General features: G+C 36.1%; 1 protein-coding gene across 2 annotated transcripts in view; it reads left to right on the top strand.

Moving 5' to 3' along the window:
* Positions 1–1457: 1457 nt before the first annotated feature.
* Positions 1458–23254, top strand: part of LOC110113979 (ribonuclease J) — a gene marked incomplete at its 5' end in the record, with an annotated part of 30855 nt that continues 9058 nt past the window's right edge. For both annotated transcript variants that reach the window (XM_020846713.2, XM_020846712.2), the window contains 6 exon segments: positions 1458–1640; positions 1726–1806; positions 4405–4470; positions 4574–4666; positions 8560–8685; positions 8902–9015. In XM_020846713.2, the coding sequence (XP_020702372.1) occupies positions 1458–1640; positions 1726–1806; positions 4405–4470; positions 4574–4666; positions 8560–8685; positions 8902–9015 (663 nt within the window).

Here is a 23254-nt window from a genome sequence, read left to right as displayed (position 1 = left end):
GGGGGGTCAAAAGAAGACGAGAATTTGTTTTGACCATTGGACTTCTGGTGTTCTCGGATGAGTCTTGGTTACTTAGTAATGAGCTCAAAATGCTATAATTTTACTTAGTTTTAACTCATTAATGTTGAGCTGAAGTTTAGCTCAATGATTAGGGGATTTATTGCACTTCCTAGCTCATTAATTCAAAAAGGTTTGCTATTAAATCTTGGATTTATTTTGGAGTAGAACTTGCATCTTCTCCTCCCCCTTTTCTTCTCATTTCCCTGTGCTAGGTGATTTCTCGTGCCTTGCCCCTTTGGTTCCCATGACTGGTTGTTCGGTTCTGCGGCTGGCTGCTTGGTTCCGTGCTGGGCTGCTCGGTTCCGCGGTTCTTTGCTTGGCTCCGTGTGTTTTCTGCTTGGTTCTCGTGAGTTCCCTCCTCTGTTTTGTTGTGCCGTTTGAGAATTGTTAAAGTGGCTGTTGACCTTTCTTCCCTAAATCTTATTGGCTTATTTGGATCCTCTCTAGCCTATATAAAGAAGATGTTTTTGGAAGGAAAAGGATGGTGAAAAATATGATTTTTGGAGATAAAACCTGAGGGTTTTTGGAATAGCTTGCGAGCTTGTTCCACTTCTTCTTCTTCTACTTCTTGGTAAGGCTTGCGAGCTTCTCCTATCTTCGTCTTGGTCTTCTTGCCTTATTCTCTCCGCAAGTACCATTCCACTTGTATCCTTCTTCTCGACGAATGGCAAAGCTACCTTAGGTGTCTTTATTGTGTCGTTTGTAAGTGTCCAAGTTTGTAATAATCTTTTTATTATATAAGTTTGTTTTTGTGTCTAATTTGTCTAGTTTTTGTGAGTCCTTGTAATCTTCTATTATCTAGGAAGAGTCAATTTTTGTAATAAAAAATTTGGGGTCCTTCCCAAATTTTTGATTACATAAACTTCTTTGAGATCCAAATCTATGATTATTAACAACTTGAGCAGAGGCATCCTCCAATTTTTAAGTATCATCTTTAAATATCTTTGAATTTTTCTTTTACCTATCTAAAGTTGCCACTCTTTTATTCTTAATTCCATCTAAATTATTTTGCAGAAATGATTTTTTTTTTTAAACTAATGTGAAGCTCAAGTACTAAAGAAATTTATACGGCATGACTTAAAGAACAGGTAAAAACCCTTATCTGTGCATTTGGAAAAATAAATCTGCTTATGGGTCCATTCAGATTGTGTATCATGAGCTAATTCAAATTTTAAACTGTCATGATATATTTATCAGATAACTAATGGTGGTTTTTTCGCATCTTATGTTAGTCTAGCTGAGTGATTTTCTTAAGTTTCTGTTCCTCAAATATCTTGACTAAAGGTTTCATCCATCTCTCTTATTTATTACGCTTAATTTTGTATCTTATTTTGACATGCATTGTCATGTTGAGAATGAAATTAGAAAAATAAACTACTTAATTGTGAACGTTCCAGATGATGAGTGATTCAACTAATGTCCTTTCCCCTGGAAGAACTTTAAGTGAAGCTATTGTTGCCGAATCATTGTTAAGGCATATTTCATCTGCTAAAGGACGTGTCATAACTACACAGTTTGCTTCTAATATACATCGTATCGGTAGTGTGAAAGCTGCTGCTGATTTAACTGGAAGAAAATTGGTAAGCTACGTCGGCTGTTTTGGTCTTGTAATTAACATTTTTTCACAGTATGCATTCACTCATTTTGTTTGCATGCATGCAACAGGTATTTGTTGGGATGTCCTTGAGGACTTACTTAGATGCTGCTTTCAGAGATGGAAAGGCTCCAATGGATCCTTCAACTTTAGTATGTTATGCATATGGTTATTATACTTTTGCACAACTTCATCTTAGACGGTAGTATAAATGCGAATAACAGAGTTAAATCTAGTTGCACTTCAAAGAAGTTGTTGTAAGCATTATATGGAACTCCTTTCTCTTCCCCTACTCTAGAGATTCTTTTGTTCATAGAAGCAAAGTGGTGTTGTATGGTTTAGGAACTAGGACACACGTTTATAAAGGCTAATGTGTTATGCCTTTTTTGTAATGACATGTGCTTAGGGCCCCTATTTGGTTGTCTGTGAACGATAGGAAATGACACTTTCTACTTCTATAAGTGGATGCTAAGGAAGTCATTTCAAAAAAGGCTGTTTGGTTTTCCAAAAGATAGGTGTATATATATATCACATCACTTATCTTACATTGCAGCCGACCCCACGTAGTGGGATAAAGGCTTGATGTTGTTGTTGTTGTTGTACTTATCTTACACTGCATAGAGAGCTATTATATGCCCAAAGTCAAAAAGGCAAAGAACTGAACTAGCCACTTACTGAGGAAATTATTTGCCTTCCCTTGCAAAACATACAGCCGAAGCGGCCACTTTCCACCAATTTCTACTTCCCGCTTCTTACATGTAAACAAACAAGCCTTAGTGCTTTGCCATAAAATTGTAAGAGGCAAACGCAGTACATGTCCTTGTGATGTGAAACCACATAGGAATTGCACGTAGAAATTTTTAGACGTCGCAACTTAAACTTAATGTTTCACTTTGAAAAGATTTTACGAATTTAAAATTGTTTAAATTGATATGACAAATAACCACACAATAGAAGACAATATCTCAAAATAATATCAAAATTATAATGAAAACAAGTAGTACAACAAACAAACAATCCACCACGTAACAAAGAGAGAATTCACCTCGAGTTTTCTTCACTCGCACTCTTTAAGGGTAAGTGGAAGAAGAATCGCCACAATTCGGAAGATGTCACCACAAAGAAGAGGAAGCTGGGGTAGAGATCCAATGAAAGTTAGCCGAAGGAGGGGCTATGTATAGATGACCGGTGATCCACGAACGTCCGGAGGGAAGATGGTTGACTTCTTTTCTTGCAAGAGGACTCATGGGATGAGAGGAATTCCAAGAAGGTGGGCAAGCAAGAGGGCCGGCCAAGCGTGGAGGGAATTAGGGTTTGTGGGGTCTAGCTTTGGGGTTATGGAAAGAGCATTAAATCTGAAATTAAATTCAGATTTAATTAAATGAGGAGGGAAAAGAATTTGAAATTCAAATTCAAATTCAAATATGGGTTAGGGGAATTAGGGTTATTAAATCCTCTGTAAAATTAATTACCAAGGAGGGTAATCAATTAAGAGAATTAATTCAGAGTGGAGGGAAGGATTAGAATTCAAATTTTGAATTCAAAATTTGGGCATAGGGGGGCCGGCGGTATGGATGAGGGTGGGGGAAATTGGGAGGGGAATTAATGTTTATTAATTCCTTGGTTCACTGTAGCCGACCCCACGTAGTGGGATAAAGGCTTGATGTTGTTGTTGTTGTTGTTGTTGTAATTCCTTGGTTCTCAAATTGAAAACTTTCCTAATTTGAAAAGGCTAATTTATGAGTGTATTTGAAATCCAATTTGAATTTCAAATTGGATTAAATTCTCTCCCGAAATAAGTGGGCTAATTAAGGTAAATGTTAATGATGATTAAAATCGTCATCAAGAAGGCAATGGTGAGGTGGCCGGCGGTGGAGTAAGGGGATGGGGGGATTGGTGGTGTGAAAGTTGATCAATTGGTGGGGGAGGGGCCCGCGGGCTAGAGGGTGGATGTGGGTGGCTGACGGGTGGTGGGTTGGCTGGATATTGAATTAATTAGATCCACGATTTGTGCACTTTCCTAATATGGATTATGTCAATTTAGGAAAGAATTCAAAATCTGAATTTGAAATCATATTTTAAATGGGAGTTCCCTCCTAATCTTCATGCTCCACTTTTGGAAAGAGGCAAGATAATCAATTTTGGATTCATGGGAGGGGAAGGCCGGCGGAGGGAAGGTGGAGGAAGAGTAATTCGGCGGTTTGGGTTGGCTTGGAGAGGGTGGCTGGCGGTGGAAGCCAAGGAAGGAGGAAGAAGGAAATGCTAAGAGTATTAACTGCGAGTCCCGGAATCCATCGGCGGCTGACGGGTGATGCGTGACCCTCTCCTAGGGTTTCTCCTCTCACGAACTCACAAAGATATCAAGAACAAGAAAGCTGAATTTTCATTAGTAATCATTCATCTTCTGGATACAAGACCAATGACCTAATATATAGGCCTCATAGAGAAAGAAAGTAAATGACTAAAATGCCCATAGGGCTACAACTTAACTCAACACACAAGCAGGGGTACAAATGTAAATAAAGAAAATCTAAACTAATACATAAAATATCAAATATATACTCTCCTCATCGTAGCCATCGATCTACGATGCTTCCGGCGGTAGACATTTTGGAATCTCCGACTGATGCCCTCATCACCTTGTGCTATGTATCACTTTTCTTACACATCCTTTTAATACTAAAATTTTCTTGTTCTGACTATTTCTGTAACTGTTACACACAAAAACAAACTGGTGTAATGCTCTGCAGGTGAAAGTGGAGGAGATTGATGCCTATCCCCCTAACGGTTTATTAATTGTTACAACTGGCTCTCAAGTAAGATGATATTATTAATTGCATGAAGAAAAAAAACTGAGATTCAGCATGTTTTATCTGCAACAGTATAGATACAGTTTCACTGTCTACAATATTGTGTCAGGCAGAACCGCGAGCTGCTCTAAATCTAGCATCTTTTGGAGGCAGCCATTCTCTTAAACTGACCAAGGATGATGTGATTTTATATTCAGCTAAGGTAACCATCAATATGTTCAAATTTTTTCCCTCTTAATCATTTGTCAACATTGGTGTGAATTTAGGTTTTTTTTTTTTTCTGATATGCTGTAATGAAACTATGGGATCTACCTAAGGGGCTGTTTTGCTGCTAGTACTGTTATATAAATAGCATATAGTATGCAAATAACTTTTGATTGTTGCATAAAAATTTCTTGATAAGTTGATAGCTAGAAATGTGGGTAATTCGTATTAACCTGTCTCAATTGACTGGCATGGTGTAAAAAAATTGATGGAATAATGTAGCCTCAATTTTATTTAGTCACTTGCCTATGGTTAATCTTCATCCTCCAATCTCCATCAATCAAAGGGAAACAATGGCTATGTGTAGGTCGGGAATAAAAATTACAAACACATTCATAAGGGTTGGATGGCTGCACCCATCCATTACAAAAGAAAAAGTTCAGTAGGTTTAATCAATCATGGCATCACGTCTTTTTTTTATTTCAAAAAAAAAAAAAAGACATGTGATGCCATGATTGATTAGAGGTACTACATGAACTGATGGAGAAGATGAAATCTAATAGTCAAGGTCACTTTTGGCCTAGCATTCTTTCAAGCCCTGCACCTTGGTGTCTGTTTGTTTGTAGTATATATTCTAATGAGGGGATACAGCGACGCAATGAGACATATATAACAGTGAAATCATAGATTTCTCGTTACCCAATAAATAAGCTTATAATTGAGGGAGAAGGGAATATATAATATGCGAGTGGAAATCCTTCTGCAAATCCCAACCATGGAGCAAACAAGGAAAGAAAGAGTGAATACTATCTTTTTTAAAAAAGCATTAATCCACTAGCCCCTTCATTATTTTCATACCACCTACGGCTTGAAGTAATTCTAAACATTGGTGTGACTTCAGTGTAATCTAGCATCCTCATTTTGGTTTTGGCATTGAGATGAAAGAAAAGGGTAACTAACGAGACACAAGATCTAGTACCCATGCCATTGTTGCTTAAGGTGGCACCTTCGATGATTTGAGTAGACTTCAAAATGAACTTAGAAGCAACAATTTTTTTGCTAGCCTATCTTTCCCATTATTGCATGCTTAAAAAAAATTCTTTGCCTGTCCTATGCTAAGCGAATAAGTGGTTTGCACACTTTTTTGCAGCAGTTTTATGTACTATATCTTATGTGCAATCTATGTGCTAATGATGATCTTTAACAATTGCATATTTTTGCTAGTGGTTGTCTGCCCCTTCGCCTATCATTTTAGTTTTATAACTTAGAAGTAGCATTAAGAGTGGAGCTAAAAGAATAAAATTTTAAGTTGGTCTCTCTTATTTACTATTGATAAGATTTCTGTCATTCTTTTGCAGCTAGTTTGAATTCTTTTTGTTGCACTTATTCTTGACTCCTTTTGACCATTGAATTGTAATTGTAGTAAAAAATAACTTCTATTTTCTTCTCTGTTAAGCTATAGCAAAGTTGGGCATAACTTGTCTCAACATTGTTAATGGGGAATTTCTCATACATACTAGGGGAGAAAACGAAGGAGTTTTAGGTTCCACTTCCTCTCATTCTTTCTAGTAATCCAAAAGAGGGTAGTAAAAAAATAGCATTAGGGTTTTTTTATGCCTTATGATGGACAGAAATAAGTGAAGCCAAGTCATGATTTCCTTATGAAGGACCCCACCCAAAGGGACTTTCATTTGTCTCTTTCCCCCATCATGGCGTTCCTTCACCCTTGACATTATGAATTATTTGTTCCTCCACTCATCTCATGTCTTTATCTGTTACATCATGAAATAATCATTCCTTAAAAAATTCAGCATTTCTTAGCTCAACAATTGTAGTGGGGTTTGATCTTGCTAAGAATTTACTAAGCTCTTAGGCCATAATAGCTCTCTATGCAGCATGTGCCGCAATGAAATATCAGATCTTGCTAAACATACCAAAACACCATTCCCTATCGTGGTTCTAAAATCTTATATGGGATGAATGTTCTCCTTTGATGATTTTGAGAAATTTCTAGCTCACTACTTCAGCTCCCAAAAATGAGTAGTTGTCAGACTTTTCTCGGTGGAAAGGGAGTCTTTTAGAGCTTGCATGACTTGATTCACTCGAGAGATATTGAGGTGTCTGACATAGTTCCCTCCACATCAATGGTGGCATTCATCTGAGTTCTAGGGGAAGGTTGTTTAAACTTTGCAGTTGCTAAGATCCTGTCAAAGATAATGATACAGGTGCTATCAAAGGCCAATAAATCAACGAACTCTTGAGGATTTTACCAATAAATCAGATAATTTATTTCTATTTGGATTCAAGAGAAGACATTGGATCTGGTAGTGAATATAGGCTATAACAGAAGTTCATCTTAAGAGTCTGCAAATAAAGGCGTATGCCTCAAGGCATGCAATGCGGTGTGCTTCATTAATTTTAGTTGTACCTCTTTTTCCCCATATGAGGCTATAGCCTCAAGGCACTTAATATGCTGCATAATTTTAACCCTGATCTTGATAAATTTTGGGCTTCATTCCTTGTCCTTTCTTGGACACATGATTTTAATTAAAACAAATAATAAAGGAAAAGAAAAAAAAAAAGCCTAATACGTCTTTGATTTGGTGGTGATCAAAGTCACCAAGTAACTTTATTGTCGATGATTCTTTCTTCAAAGTTACATTTATTCATCTTTAACCTGATTTGCAATTTACCTTGGAAATTGATTGTGAACAATGAATTCAAACTTAGTTTTTTTAAATTCTGACCTTTTCTCCAAACACACTTTATTATCTCCTTCTTTGACCTTAACAATTGTAGTCATGTTAAAACTACATTTTAAGTGTATTAATGAATTATTCAGTGTCGTAAGTGGGTTATCTCTCTTTGATCTATGTTAATTTGTCCAAGCATGAATCTGTTACATGTCGAATACATACCCTGAACTGGGATGGATTAATGAATTTTTTTAGATCTTTCTATTAATTGGATACCAGCTAAATTTGATTTTTAGTGCAGTACTTGGTGGGTGATAAGTTATTTATATGTAACAAATCCCCTCCCCCCTCAAACATAAATATAATAAAGTTTATACAGATCTTTTATAGCTTCTCACAACACAACTCAATGTGGTTTGTTCACATCTAACGCATTTGTAGTTTTTGAAGTAGCTATCTCCTTACCAAATTTTACATCATTACCATTCTTTATTAATTTAAGTTCTATAAAGCATTTTTATGAACTGGAATTAAAAGCTATCAAATGATCAAAGAAATGAGTATATAGCTAATACAAAAGAAAAAGATAGAGGTAAACAAATAATAATTTTACAAATAATGCAATTCTACTTTGCCTGTACTTCTGATTGCCTCTCATAGCTCTTGTGATGTCAATGGTTCTTTCCCGTTGCTCATGTTAAGCTTTATAATTTTTAAGGCTGATAGCCATAGGTGTCTCTCAAATATCAAAATGTTTAGCTAACCTCGTTCAGTTACCTTTATTTTGAGTTACATGAAAGTGGGTTTTGTCTGTCAGTTGCAGTAGAAAATTCATGAGTGCAGTTACCAGAATCTACTTCAGAAAATTAAAATAAAAATGTGAGATAATAGAAAATAAAATTGTCTGTATAACCTTAAGCTTCTTATAGTTAACATGCATTGTGAGGGTGGGGAGAAAATTAAATGGTTATTTTATTTTCATGTTCTATCTTCAATATAACCAAAGCTGAACGAAAGCAATGCCATTGCCCAACTTAAATTTGATATTTAAGCGCTGATGCAGATTGAAATTAAAGCAGGTTCTGATATTTCTTTTTTGAAAACCTTTGTTGTGTGTAATCTTTGTCTTCACAAGCTACCAAATGAACTCAGTATGATTTGATTGTGTTCTTTTCTCTTTGCAATGTAAAAATAGGTTATCCCTGGAAATGAAACTCGGGTGATGAAGATGTTCAACCGTATATCAGATCTTGGCTCCACTGTTGTAATGGGTAAAAATGAACTATTACATACATCTGGACATGGGTATCGTGATGAGTTAGTAAGTTCTATGCAAACCATCAAATTTAATCTTTCTAGGAGTCTTTGTTGTCATTTTCTCAGCTTTTTCAGTACATACCTTGTTATTTACTGCAAACTTTATTGCTGCTAACATTGACAGATTTATTCCCTCCAATGTCCGTAGATTACCATAGCTTCTTCTTTGTCTTGTTATGTGGATGACTCTCTAAATTTAGCTTCCTTCTAAATAATGTAGGAGGAAGTTCTCAGGATTGTGAAGCCTCAACATTTTCTTCCTATCCATGGGGAGCTCTTATTTCTTAAGGAACATGAATTAGTTGGGAAATCAACTGGTATCAAGCACACTGCAGTAAGTTGCCCTGACCAACAATTTTCTTCACCCTTATTGAAAAAATGATGGAATTAGTGCATGCTTAATGCAAGTCATCTGTTATGAGTATTTTTAACATGCATTAGTTGTGATTAATATACACAAGGACTATGGGATGAGTGAATAGTTTGACTTTTCTACTTATGAATAAGATTTTTTTTTTGTTATTTTTTGTAAATATTGTCATATTCTAGTGGTAATTTTACTAATTAGATTAAATTATTTATCTTGTGTTTTATAAATGCTAGAAGTAAATGGTTGGCTCTACACTTCATTCTAAGTTTAGGGTTATTTGCACCTGCCGCTTGATCCTACTGTGCTTACTCTTCGGGAGAGATTGTGTTTTAAGCAATAGCAGATTCAATTTCGTGATGTTGCTGGTAGACTCGCATGGGAGTGGTTAGTTGTTGTGTCTCACCATGCAGACCACCTCGATCTCCATTGTTTTATCATCTTCCTTTTTTTAGACCCAAATTTTCAAGTGTCATTTCCGTTGGATCTTCAGTTCAATGTGAGGGATGAATAGTTCCTCAAAGAGGGTTTTGAGATCAAAATTGGCCTCTTCCTGAGAGGATGGAGTTAGAAGATGATGGGATTCCCTGGAGGAGTCTCCAGGATGTTTACCATTGAGAATATTGTCTGGAGGGGCATTCTTTGAAACCATTTTTTATGAAGTTTCAATGGCAGATCTATGGGAGTACGCATCATATTTCACACCTTTATCTTTTCTAAAAACTTTTTTTCTGGAGACTTTCGTCTCTATATCTGGTCTCTTTCACTGTTAATTTTCTGTGGAAGATTCTTAGACACTGGGTCTAAGTGGCACCTTCAGTTGTTCACCTACGAAGCTTTCTGATGTAGGCAGGGGGGACGCAAATCATGAGCCTAATTTTTTGGGCTGCTGGTGGTTCTCGGTTTGGGCTTGGTTATTTGGTTTTTGCTATGTTTTTGGTGAGCTGCTGAGTTCTCTACTTAAATTAGCTCATTAATGTCTTGTGAAATACCTTTTTCAGCTCATTATTCATGTGTACTAGTTCATTGCCCCCCTTTCTTTCCCCTCTCTGTGGCCCTTCGGTTCCTCTTCCCTGGCTCCCCTTCCCGTGGCTGTCTTTCCCCCTTCCGTTGGCCTTTCGGTTTCTCCCCAGGCTCCTGTCCTGTGGTTGTTTTTTCCTGTACCCGTGGCTTCTTTTTCCTGTCCCCATGAAGCCTCTTCAGCTGCTGTTCCAGGCCGCCTGCTGGCCTTATGTTTCCCCCTTTTTGATTGGTTCGGCTGGAGGAAATTAGGGGATGTTTGGCCGCCTCTTTTTAACTATATATATATGGATGGTTTTGAGAATAAAAAAAGGATGATATGATAGTATTTTTGGAACTAAAACAGAAATTAAAATAAGTTGACCCAATCCTTGCCTACATCACCTGTGGTTGTTTTTTCCTGTACCCGTGGCTTCTTTTTTCTGTCCCCATGAAGCCTCTTCAGCTGCTGTTCCAGGCCGCCTGCTGGCCTTATGTTTCCCCCTTTTTGATTGGTTCGGCTGGAGGAAATTAGGGGATGTTTGGCTGCCTCTTTTTAACTATATATATATGAGTGGTTTTGAGAATAAAAAAAGGATGATATGATAGTATTTTTGGAACTAAAACCTTAGGGTTTTATTCTTGGAAAAGCTTGCGAGCTTGTTCCTTTTCTCTTCTTCTTGGGAAAGCTTGCGAGCTTGTCCTCTCTTCGACTTCATCTCGGGCTTCTTACCTCTTTCTTCTCTCTGCAAGTGATCAAGTTTAGGAGTTTTTATTTCATAAGTTTGTAAGCGTCGTTTTATTTCTATGAAAGTTGTATTGTGTTTCGTTTAATTGTTGTATTTTGTTATTTTGAGGTATTTTGGAAGAAGACCTAGCTTGTATGTAATTTGGCAATCTTTTTGGTATCAGAGCCTAGGGGTTATGGACTGATTTTTGGAAGCTAAAAAGAAAAGCTTGCGATCTTGTTCCATTCTTCTTCTTCTTCTTCTTCTTCTTCTTCGGAAAGCTTGCGAGTTTGTCCTCTCTTCGACTTCGTCTCGGCTTCTTATCTCTTTCTTCTATCGGCAAGTGTCCACCCCATTTGTATCTTTCTTCTCAAGCGATGGAAAAGCAAGTTTAGGTGTTTTTATGTTATAAATTGTATGGTCGTCTTTCTATTTAAGTTGTTTTTCGTTTAATTGTTGTATTTTGTTATTTTGGGTATTTTGGAAGGTGTCCTAGTTGTATTTTTTTTTTTTTTGCAATCTTTCGATTCCATCACTTTTTTCGGTATTTTTACCGTCACCACTAATGATAGCTTACCCTTTAGGGTCTTTTTGAACTCTATTAAAATTGATTGTTGATATTTCTTTTTCATGAGCCCTCTCGATTTGGCAACTCTAAGGACCCTATATACTCTGGCAAACAGTCTCGGGCTCTTACTTCTGAGGTATTAGAGGTTGATGTTGTTGAGCCCATAATGATTGCTTCACGTTGGTAGAGCTATTCTTCTTTACCTATTTTATATTTTCGAATTTATTCCGACTAGGGAATATTCGCTTCCGACTCCAGAGATGGATGTGTAGATGGATGCACAGGCTGTAACTGTTGAGCTCGTAGTTTAGTGTTCATTCTATTTCTTTGTCTTCTACTCTTCTGGATGATTTTCCTCCATATGAAGAAGCATTAGCGTCATTCCATCTGGGTACGCAAATGTCCTCGGTGGCAAGCATGTGGTGCTTGCAAGTACCAAATAAATTTTCTTCTCAATGGTGACCCTTTTCAAGTTCAGGTTTCCCAAAAGTGCAAGCCTCTATGGTTAATCACTTTTCCAGTAACGGGAGAGCATTTTTTATTAAGGCTATTCATTAAATGGGCACTAAATACCAAGTATATAACAAAGAATTTAATATAGAATTTGAAATTTATCATTTTGCATTTAAAGCGGATAGTGGGGGGAATGATGAAGATTGATCAAGGTTCTATATTTTCATCGACTTAGGTTGTTAGTTTCTAGTATAGCTAGTGGAGGAGGTAGTCGACCCAATTGACAACTATGAGTTATTTCGTCCAAGGGTATTTTGTAAATTTGGGGTGAATGTTTGTTTAAGAGGATAAATTCAAGTCAACCTTAGCTGACAGAGGGTTTTAGATATTGAGGAATATATGTGCATTGGTCGTGTTTGTAATTTTAGTGTTTGTATGCGAAAAAAATCACCGAGTCAAAGTCTTGGTCATAATTGTTAGTGTCAATTGGGAAAAAACTACCAGTTATAGGAATCGTGTTACATCTTTATTGGAGGAAGGTTATCTTTGAATGAAATTTTTTTTATATTCTCGACAAGACTTTGACTCTTTGTGAGTTGAGATATCCCTAAATTTATTACCCTCGAAAAACGATTAGGAATATTTTTTTGGATTTTGATAAATATTGAATATTTTAAACTTTATTGGAATATGTGCTCTTGGTGATTAACTTTGAAATTTTGGGCATTCTTTAAGTGTTGTAATCCCCTCCGATTTAGATGTTCTTGCAACGCGATCATCATTAGGTGAGATTGAAGTCGCAAAAAAGTATTTGTATTTTGTGGCATTAAAATTCTTTTTTTTTTAGAATTGACCTCTTCATTAGAGATCTTTCAACTTGGCCATCATCAAAGTTTCAAAAAACTTTATTGATGTAGAATTGAGGGGGGGGAATAAAAAGTTAAAGAGCTAAAATTCCATCTCAGTTTTCCCTTAATTAATGGATTTGGATTTGAAATTCAAATATGAAAAAAAGGGAGGGAAGAGAAAAATTAATTATCTCCTTAATTGGGCCCTTAATTAGGGAAGAAATAATTAGGATAGAGGGGAGAGAGAGGGCTGACCAAGGAGGAGGGAGGAAAGATGTCCATATTCTATGTATGTGTCCACATACATTGAATAGGGAAAATTAAATTCAAATCTAATTATTTAATTCATATTTGCACTAATTGGGGGGGATTTCCTAAAATAGGTGTAGGATATTTAGGAAAGATTTTAAAATTCAAATTATTTGAAATTTGAATTATGAAATATTTCCAAATTAGATAGGGGCTAAATTAGGAAGATGATAATGGGGTAATTGAATGATTCTTTAATTAGAATATTATTTTAGGAAAGGGATGAAAGACCTTTCAAAGTTTAAAATTCAAAATTAAGAGATGGGAGGGAATTATGTAATTAATTCAAATTAATGAGTGAAATTCAAATCTCAAATTAATTTGAAATTCCCAAATTGCTTTGAATTAAATTAGGAAAGTAATAAAAGGATGATTGAGAATTTGAGCTTTGGAGAATTGGTGGGGTGGCCGGCGACTAGGCTAGAGTGCATGGCTGGTGGCTAGAGAAAGGTGAAGGGGATTGGGCCCGGGGTTAGGTGTGGGAATGGGACTTGGTCGGCGGTGGGGAATGGGTAAAGGTTGGCTGGCGGTTTGAGGTGGTGATGGGGAGGATACCAGCGGTTCGAAGAAGGGGAGGGTGTTAGCTAACGTTTGAGAGGAAAGGGGAGGGGTGGTTGGTGGTGGGGAAGAGGATGGGAGGTAGAAAGCCAGCGGCTAGGGGGAGATTAAGCCGGCGATTAAAGGAAAAATATGGAGAGACAAAAACAAAGAAAAAGATAAAATTGTGAGCCCGAATGCTTCATGCAGCTGATGGGTGTTGCGTTGCCCTTCCCCAAGGGACTTCAAGCCACGAGCTCGGACCCATCCTGCGGCTAGTGGGAACTACGATTCCCTCCCATGGGGATCTCACTAAAGTCCTCTCCAAAGAACAAGTGTGCAGAATAATTTTTTTTATTAATAATCCATCCTACCAATACAAGAGCAAGTGCCTCTATATATAGGCCTTAAAAGAAACTAAAAGACATCTTTGTCCCTTGGGTTTCCATAAGACAAGACCCTTAAGTAAGGGTAAAAATGAAAAATGCATAATTAAATAAAAAAATACAATTAATAAACTAAGATAAAAATGGAGGGATCTCGGCCGTCGATTTTCATCTCTTCCTTTGATTAATGTCCACCGTTGGATGTCCGCGTCATTTATTTTCTTATTTGAACATTATCAATTATGCTTACTTGCCGATAGATTATCAGTTTTAATTTGAATTCATGTGGCATTTTAATAATTGCATTCACTTCGATTGAGATTCACTTTCAAGGCGGCCTTCATCAGGGAGTCTGAGCCTTTCATTTTTTATAATTAGAATTTGTTAATTCGACCCATTTGTTGATAGAATATCAGTTTTGATTACTAATTTGTGAATTATTGTATGAATGTTAATTCGAGAGTTTGCATTTTTTTTTTAATGATTTTCCTTTGAAAAAAGGTATTGAAGGCTTAATTCGAATGTTAAATCAAATATGTTGATGGATTTCATGGTTGAATATACATTCATTTATTCAAGTATTGTTAATTTCAGTCATTTAAAGAGTGGAATTGAATTGAAATTTGAGTTCACATTTAATCCGCACGACATGCTTGGACCTTGGGTTTAAGAATTTGATGTGTTGTTCAGAGCACATGTAGGTGTTTAACTTAAAAATAGTATTTTAGTTTAGTTCGCTTTTAACCCATGCAACATTTACATTTTTTTTATTTACATGTTTAGCATATTTGTCGAAGCACCTATGTAATAAATGATGTGCACACTTTTCGATGAATTTAAACAATGCATGTGTTTTTGGATAAATTTGCAGTGTACTCACACTTTTCTTTGAACTTGTGCGCTCTTCGATATGCCTATACGGTGCACTTCCACGTTGCGTTCACATGCTTTCAATATATTGGCACGTTCTAACTGCACTAGCATGATACACTTATGCTTTTCAATATATTTGCATAATATATTCACATGCTTTCAATGTACTTGCACGCTCTTAGATGTGCTCACACGATGCCCTTCATATATTTTGATGCACTTGCATAGCATACTTGTACACTTTCAATGTACTTGTGGGCTCTTAGGTGTGCTTACGTGATGCACTTGCATGATGCACGGTATATTTGCATGCTCAAAATAGTTTTTTTTTTTTTTTCATGGTATATTTGCATGGCTTATTGATTTTTTCTTTATTTTAAAATAATTTCATGCTTGTTTGTTGTCGTGGCACGCTTTTTCATGGCCTTATAATGCTTTCTGAGGCAATGTCCATTTCTCGATGTGATTGCATGTTTCTTGAGACTTTGCCAGCCTCTTGACGTAGTAGCATACTTACCATAATAGTGGCACGCGTCTTGATGTTGTCATAGTTTTTAGGCATTTGCCTGCTTTACTCTTGAATATGTATTTTGATGCATGTCAAAATTTGAAGTATTCCTATTTGATTGTTTTTGTCCAAGTGTTTTGTCATCTCAAATGTGCTCAAATTTTCATTTTTAAAAATTTTAATATTTCTTCACCTTTTGTCTGCTTGCTTTTTTGTGGTGCAGATTTTATGGTATTGAACGGGAGTTAGATTTTCATTTACATTTTTAACATGGCCAAAAGTTAATATTTTCATAATTGTAGAATTTGTGTACAATTGGAATCTGAATGTTTTGTTCTTGCCTGTTGGCAAGCTGCCCCATTCATTAGAAGCACTCAGTCTGTGCTCTATTTTGTTCATTTAAAGTGATGAATTTTTCTTTTTTATCGCGGTGCACTTTTAGATTTCTATTTCATTGTAATTGTTGTGTTTAAGTGGTACTCAAATATAATTTCAGAACCCCCCCCCCCTCAATCATTGGGGGTGCTAGGCCTACCCATCACGCAAGAAAGGTGTGTATGATTGTTGTTGTGTGATACCGTGACTAACGAGGATTGGAGATTTTTTACGAACTCGCAAGTTTATCTCTTTGCGCACGCAACCAACATAACTATGGCGAGGGTAGCATAGGCGATAAAAAGACTTTTTTCTTTTTTTTTAAACTTTATCTTTTTTCCCTTTTTTGTTTCTTCTTTTTCCTTTTTTTTTTCCTTCCTTTTTTAAAAGAGGGAGAGAGAAGTGGAGAGAAAGATAGAGAGAGATTGAAAGTTGGAGAGAGATAGAGAGATGGAGAGAAGTTTGGAGTGCATATGTATGGTAGTAAGTCAACCATAGGAGGCGGGGGATTGGCCTTATGCAAACTAGGGAGGTTGACTGAGTGACCAGAGAGTATAAGGAGCAGGAGGTGGGCTATTGCAATGTCTCAAGATAGCTGGAGGATCAAAGTGTGGCTTAAGGAGAAGAAACAAGCTCGGTGGTGGGTAGGAGTGTTGACGGTGGTCAGAAGGCTAGCCATTAGTGAGGTGATATGCAGGTGGCTATTAGGGACGGAAGAGAGATCATAGCCTGGAGAATAGGAGGAAGCGTCAGCGGCAAGGTGTTTGGCCGAATGAGGGAGCATGTGCAATGTATGGGGAAGCAGCAGAAGTTGGGAGAGTGGTTGTGTGTGTGTGAGCTGGGCGATAGAGTTGAGGGTCGCGCAAGGACTGATGATGGAAAGCTCGAGTGCTAATGGCGTGTAGTCCAAGTGCGTGCAGGTTGGAAGTGCGGTTATGGTAGAGGTTGTGAGGAGCTATCTGCGTGCCTATGCGGTTATAGGAGATGAGTTAGCTATATGTGTGATGCAGAGGGAGCGGGGGCTGCAGCTCAGATGAGGGGTAGAATGTGAATGAGTGAGTAAGATATGAAAGAGTGAAATGGGTATTAATTTTATCTTTTTTTATTCTATTGTTTTTTTTTTTTTTTCTTTTTTGGTGGGTAAGGCATTTGCGACAGGGATAAGCGCACTAAGATAATTTTTTTTTATAATTCTTATAAATTTAATTCATATAGCATAAAAATGTAAATCAACCCCTCGCACAATTTCTCTTGTTCATCTTGCATCTTGATTTGGATATTGCAACCTCTCGTGTGGGAAAATTTTGTGTTTTTATCGGTGCGACAAACTATGCACTGTGGGTGTCATTTTCATATAAATTTGACATTTTGGATGCATACGTGATGACCATTTCGTGAACAAATGATGTTCTAGCAACTTCACACAACGTCCTGTCAATAGGAATTCAAAATGAATATAATCCCAATATCTTAAATCCTCTATTTGAAATCAACGTCTAAGTCGCCACCTAAATCTTGTTTGGCATAGTCTATTGCAAAAACTCCACTAGATTCCTCATCCCCTAACTCTAAACAAAATTCCTTCAACATTTATATACTAAAACTATGGTTTAACCATTTGATCAATAAATCAATTACAAAACCGAGTTAGATATATTTTATCTCAATTTGAGTTTACTCAGAGATTGTACTCAATGAGTGTTTGAATGGATTAATTCTCCCTCACAGTCGCTTGCAATCAACATCGCACTTTCGCATGTGATCGCAGGCCATGATCACCTCATCTTTCCATGGCTCTCACTCTCGCTTGCTAGTTGTGCTCGTGTCACCTTCTCCTGAAATAAGCAAAGCCATCTCTCTTGCTATTGCTATCTTTATCTTTTATGTTTTGTTTGCCGCTCATCCCTTGACAGACCCTTTGTTTTTGTGCTTCTATAATGAAACTAAACTAAAGCTCTCTTTCTCTCTCTATGCTTCGTTCGCTCGCTCGCCCTTTGTTGAACCTTTTTCTTCGCGCCTCTGTAAAAAGAGAGGTAGTGTTGTCAGTTCAGTTTGAACTAGGTTTAACAAATATGAGTTAATCTTGAGGGATTCAAGGCAGATAAATAAATAAAAATTTGATGGGAAAATATTTTATTCCATTGATCTACTGAATAGTGTTATTGGGTTATTTGTAGTGGAGGACAAAATTTCTTTGCTCTTACTTTTGCAAATCAAATCTAGTGACTGAAAAGCATCTCATCACGCTACACCTACTGAAATGCACAAATATTAGGGAGAAATTAGTCATTGTAGTTTTGTTCAAAGATGAGTTTACCGACGTTGCAGTCAAGGTTTGATATTTGGCCTTAATTGAGAATTAATTTGTTTGAGATACTAATAACCCTATTTTAGTAACTTCATATAGAGATTAACAAGCAATTCTAATAATAAGCCTCTTATAACATACTTTATAGTTTTCTGAAATCTAAACATTTCTAGTAATATGGTTTGTGTTTACCTTTTATGCATTTAATGCATTTATGAGATTGTTTTTTTGACCCATGGAACTAGTATCAATACGATGGAGGCAAGGACAGTACTTTTTAGAGATTGAATTATCATTTTCGAGAGAGATCAATTTGTAATATTTGTTTAACAAGTTATGTTTTGAGTTTCTAGCAATGCTGACATTTCTACGTCTGTAACAACCCAAAATATGAAAATGTATTTTAAAAGGAAATATTTGAATTTCTGTTTGAATTGGAGTGTTGGGTTGTTGAGATAGTGAGCATTGAGGCATTAGGCATGAGAGCGTAGTGGCGCCAAAAACTGCTTCCTCGACGTTGAAGCCTCTATTTTTACTATAACTCTGAATTTCACATGCGGCGTTGGGTCGGAGCGCTGCAGCGCTATGCCACTAAATGTCACGACCCGGCCCGGCTAGCCCGTTGATAACGAGGCGGGAACAGTCGGTCGTACGGAAGAGCATATAAAACATAATCAAATTCATTATAAATTGAACATCAATACATAAATGTCATCCAATTTTAAAAGAAAGAGCCACTAAAAGATATCAAACTGAAATGTTCCAAACTATTCTTCTGACGCAACTGTTAAAACTTTTAATCCATTAATTACATAAACTCCATATTATTGATCAAACACAAATACACACTCAAACTTAAACTCACAAACTACACAGAAATAAACTCAAAGACTCAAACTGAAATCATAACAAAGAACCTTTCTTCCTAAGGTCCCCTACGACGATACTATACGATCATCGTGTAGCCATCACTTCTCTCCTGAAAAACATTTCCAAAAGTGGAATGAGCCAACGCTCAGCAGTTAATTCATATCTCAGTTAATTTCATAAGATGTATATATCAAAAATATTTATATTTTGAAATCAATTCATATCATTTTGCAAGTCATAATATTTAAACTTTTCAATTTTACTTGCATTTTCCTTTCTTTAACATTTCATTTTTTTCATTCTTTCCTTTCACCATTTTCATATGCAATGCAAATGCAAAAATATTTATGCTAAATGTAACACCTGTCCCGGAAGTACCCTTATTCGTACTAATCAGGTACACAGTCAAATTTTTGGTCATTTCCTTTACCATTTGGCTCCGTAGAACCCCATTACCATTTGGCTTTTGTAAGCCCCTTTACCATTACCATTTTGGCACTTCTGGATCAACATGCACATGAAATTATTATTGCTTTTAAATCTTTCAATTATGCTCATTTATCTTTCATAAACTTCATATATTCCATGTTCAGTATTTTTTCATATGCTTTCTAAAATAATGCATGAAATGAAAACATAAAATTTCAGAGTATTCTTTAAATCATAGATATAAAACATTTGACAGTAAATAAAGCATTTTGACAGTAAAATAAATGTATAAAATCTCTTTTTAAGCATAAATAAATTTTGCACTTATAAAGTCAAGTGAGGTATGGACACTTACCTCAAACCAAGTACGGTACGTCGCTTCGACACAATTCCTTCACCTTACCCTTTAATGATCACAACCTAAGAAAGTTTATAAAATAAACGTGTCATATAAATTAAATCTTCATTAAGGCCTAAGGCTAAATCTAAGTCTAATGTTAAACCCGTTGGTTTCCCCTTAACTATTTCTTAAATTGATTAATGAATTTTTTATTAAATTAATATAAATTTTCGGATTTAATTAAATCTAAATTTTTGGAAATTCATAAATCTTCAATTTCGTCAAAACATTGCTCTAAAATTAATCCTCAACATATTTTTATAATTATAAATTAAATTTTCGGATTTAACTAATTAGAGAAATTAAGAAAATAAAATTTTCGTTAAAAACTTAAAATTCTTCTTTAAAAACATTTCCTAAACCCTTAGGAATAATTTTTGTAAAAACATAATTAAGGAATTAAAGTTTTCGTAAAAACCCTAACTTTTGATTTTCAAGATTTTTCCCCCAAAATCATAAATTTTATCGCTAAAAAGTCTTTCTAATCGTTACCTAACAATCCCTTAAAGGAATTTTGGAAGAAAATGAAAATTTGGAAAAACCCTAGAAAATTCTTTTCCAAAAATCTTGAGATCTAGAAGGTTTCGTTCTAAAATAATCGTACCTGAGTATTCCTCTCGTCGTCCTCTTCGATTTGAACTAAATTTCTCGCCGGAAGATCGTCGTCGAAGAGGAGCCCGCCGAACCTAGCCGCCCGCCCCCTTTGTTCGTTCCGCTCGGTTTCTCCCTCACGCATGAAATGAGAGGGGAGAAGGGCCAGTTTTGTTTATTAAGAGGAATTGGCTTTGCTAATTTACCTATATACCCTTGCTTAAGTAGATTTGGCTTAAGGGATAAGTGAGGGTAAAATGGGTGTTTTGAGACTTCAAATATTATTAATTCCATATTTAGGCAAAATTAGGTATATGTGTTATATACCAAAACGATCAGAATTTTACAAGGAATTTTCTAAAATTATTTCTGTTAAATTTCGTTAACATTGAAAATCTCACTTAATTCTCGTCGCGGTGCTTTGAAAAGCGTGCGACAACTTATTAACGTTTTTTTCGGGTTTTACACAAAGTATTTTATATGTATTTTATTCTAAATATATATGACATTACCCTCACCCCTCTCTCACTCGCGTGCCTTGCCCAGGAAGAAACCTCTATTTTTACAATAACTCTGAATTTCACATGTAGCGTTGGGTCGCAGTGCTGCAGCGCTATGCCACTACAAATGTTTTATTTGTATTTTATTCTAAATATATATGTCATTACCCTCACCCCTCTCTCACTTGCATGCCTTGCCCAGGAAGAAACTGAAGGAGAATAAGGGGGAGAAGAGGATAGAGAAAAGTCTTTGGGTGTTTTTTTTTCTACCTTTTTTATTATTATGAAAATTGTTTTATTGTTGTAAGTGACTATCGTCTTACTTCTATCTTAGATGATTTTGATTTCTACGGTTTTATCTCTCCTAAATCTACTAACAATGCATTATCTCCTTATTTCGTAAGGTTTCATCGTATAACTTTTGATATATCATTCTAAGCAATTTGATATGATTTCGTTGCATTTTCACCAGTTAAATATATGTATATGAATTTCTAGGTAAAATGAATAAGAAAAATGTATATTGAAAATGGGTTATGATTTGATATGATATTATCGAAATGTAATATATGCTTAAAGAATTGATATGTATTGGAATGTGAATTGATCTGGCTGAAAAGATATACTAATTGATATATATATATATGAGATAACACCCAAGTGATAATCTCACGATTCACTGATTGGGAGTCATAAGGAGGTAGAGATTGATTGAGAGTTATAAGGAGTCAGGGCGATTGATTTTTGTGACTCAAGAGGAATTATAAGATGTGCACAGATTGGGATCATAAGGGCCGACTGATTGGGAGTCAGAAGTGCATGAGCAAGATATAAGATACCTTTATCTGAATATTTGATAGAATATTGATTACTGATTACTGATACTAATTACTAAAATTGATAATGACTATTATTATTGATATTGTACGGACATTGACCTTATGAATACGGATTTTTGTTTCTGTTTACTATTGTTGAATATGAATACTGACACTACTGTATAACTGATAGACTAACAAGAATGATTGAATGATATGGTTGAATGAATGATTGATTAATATAGGTGTCTGGTATAAATAGCATGTATTGATTCATAGATTTTTTATATAATTTACAGTATATTATTTTTCTTTTGTCTTGCATTGATTTCAATTGTAAGATTAGTTATTTGTTAGGCTTTTATACTCATTATATGATTTTTACACGTTTATAGGAAAGTGTGAGGATCCTGTGGCATGAGGCACTGGACAACATGCATAATTTTCTTTCTGCTTTATTAATTCTTTCAGTTCATCTTATTTATGTATATTCTTTTGTAGCTTATGAAGGCTATTGTACAATTTTGTTTTGGACCCTAGAGATAGAATATAAATATTTGCTACTATAGTAATATGAATTATGCTTTCCATTGTTTATTTATTTCTTGTAATACAATTATTCAGCTCTGAATGTCAAATTGATATGGTTTTTGTGGGCTCCGAAAATTCGGCCCCGGCCTCCACTCGCTTTTCTTTTATCCGGCGAGGGAGTTTTAACTGAATAAGTTCCGAGGTAAATTTTGAAAGGCAGATGGGTTTGTAGATAAGACACTACCCAGAGATTTCGCCCTCATTTTGTGAGGACTTTATGATCTGAGTTCTGGTTTCCTATAGGTGCAAGCCCCTATAGTTAATTACCCCTCTCGATCACGAGAGAGAACTTTCGATTAAGGCTAGTCGTCGATCAGATGCGTAGAGATACGTGTTATTTGGCATATAGTAGCAGTAATGGATTCGGGTATTGGTAGAAATTGGATTTGAAAATTGAGAATTTGAAGGTTTTGACATTTAAAATAGAAATTTCACCATCCTGCACTTAAAGCTGATGGTGGGGGAATGGATGATAGACCCGATCAAGATCTCATGGTTCCGTCGTCCCGGGCTATCATGGTCCCTGGTCTACTTAGTCAGAGGAGGTAGTCGACCCAACCTGACAGAAGGATCCTTGTCGGCAGCCATGGGTTGCTTCGTCCAAGGGTACCTTGTAGACCGTGGTTGAATGTTTGCCTAAGGGGATAAATTTGAATCCACCTTAGCTAACAGACGGCTTTGTGCCCTATCGATCATATCCTATTGATTCATATCTCAAGGATTTAACGCCATTAAGGAGCGTATTGGCTCTGGCCATAACCGCTATCTGTGGTGCCATTTGGCGGCAAAACCACTCGGTTCAGAGGGCCCCGAGTCATAACCGTTTACCTGCAGTGCCATTTGGCGGCGAAACTGCCGGTTAGAGGACACGTACCACGTCCTTACTGGCAAAAGATTGTTTGAGAATGGATCCTAGTGATATTTTCGACTAGGCATTTGGCTCTTTGTGAGCTAGAGTTTATTTAAATTTGTCCGCCTCGACAAACTGTTGCGGAGGGCGGATGGATTTTGCTTTAACTGCGTTGATGGATTTATTTCAATTTTAAATATTTTTGAGATTTTGGGATTTGTGGATTTTTTTATTTTATGGAGTTTTGGGTTTTGAATGGATATTT

This window comes from Dendrobium catenatum, unplaced genomic scaffold (assembly GCF_001605985.2).
Source record: "Dendrobium catenatum unplaced genomic scaffold, ASM160598v2 original_scaffold_117933, whole genome shotgun sequence".
Classification (NCBI taxonomy): Eukaryota; Viridiplantae; Streptophyta; class Magnoliopsida; order Asparagales; family Orchidaceae; genus Dendrobium; species Dendrobium catenatum.
This window is presented reverse-complemented; position numbering and strand designations above follow the sequence as displayed.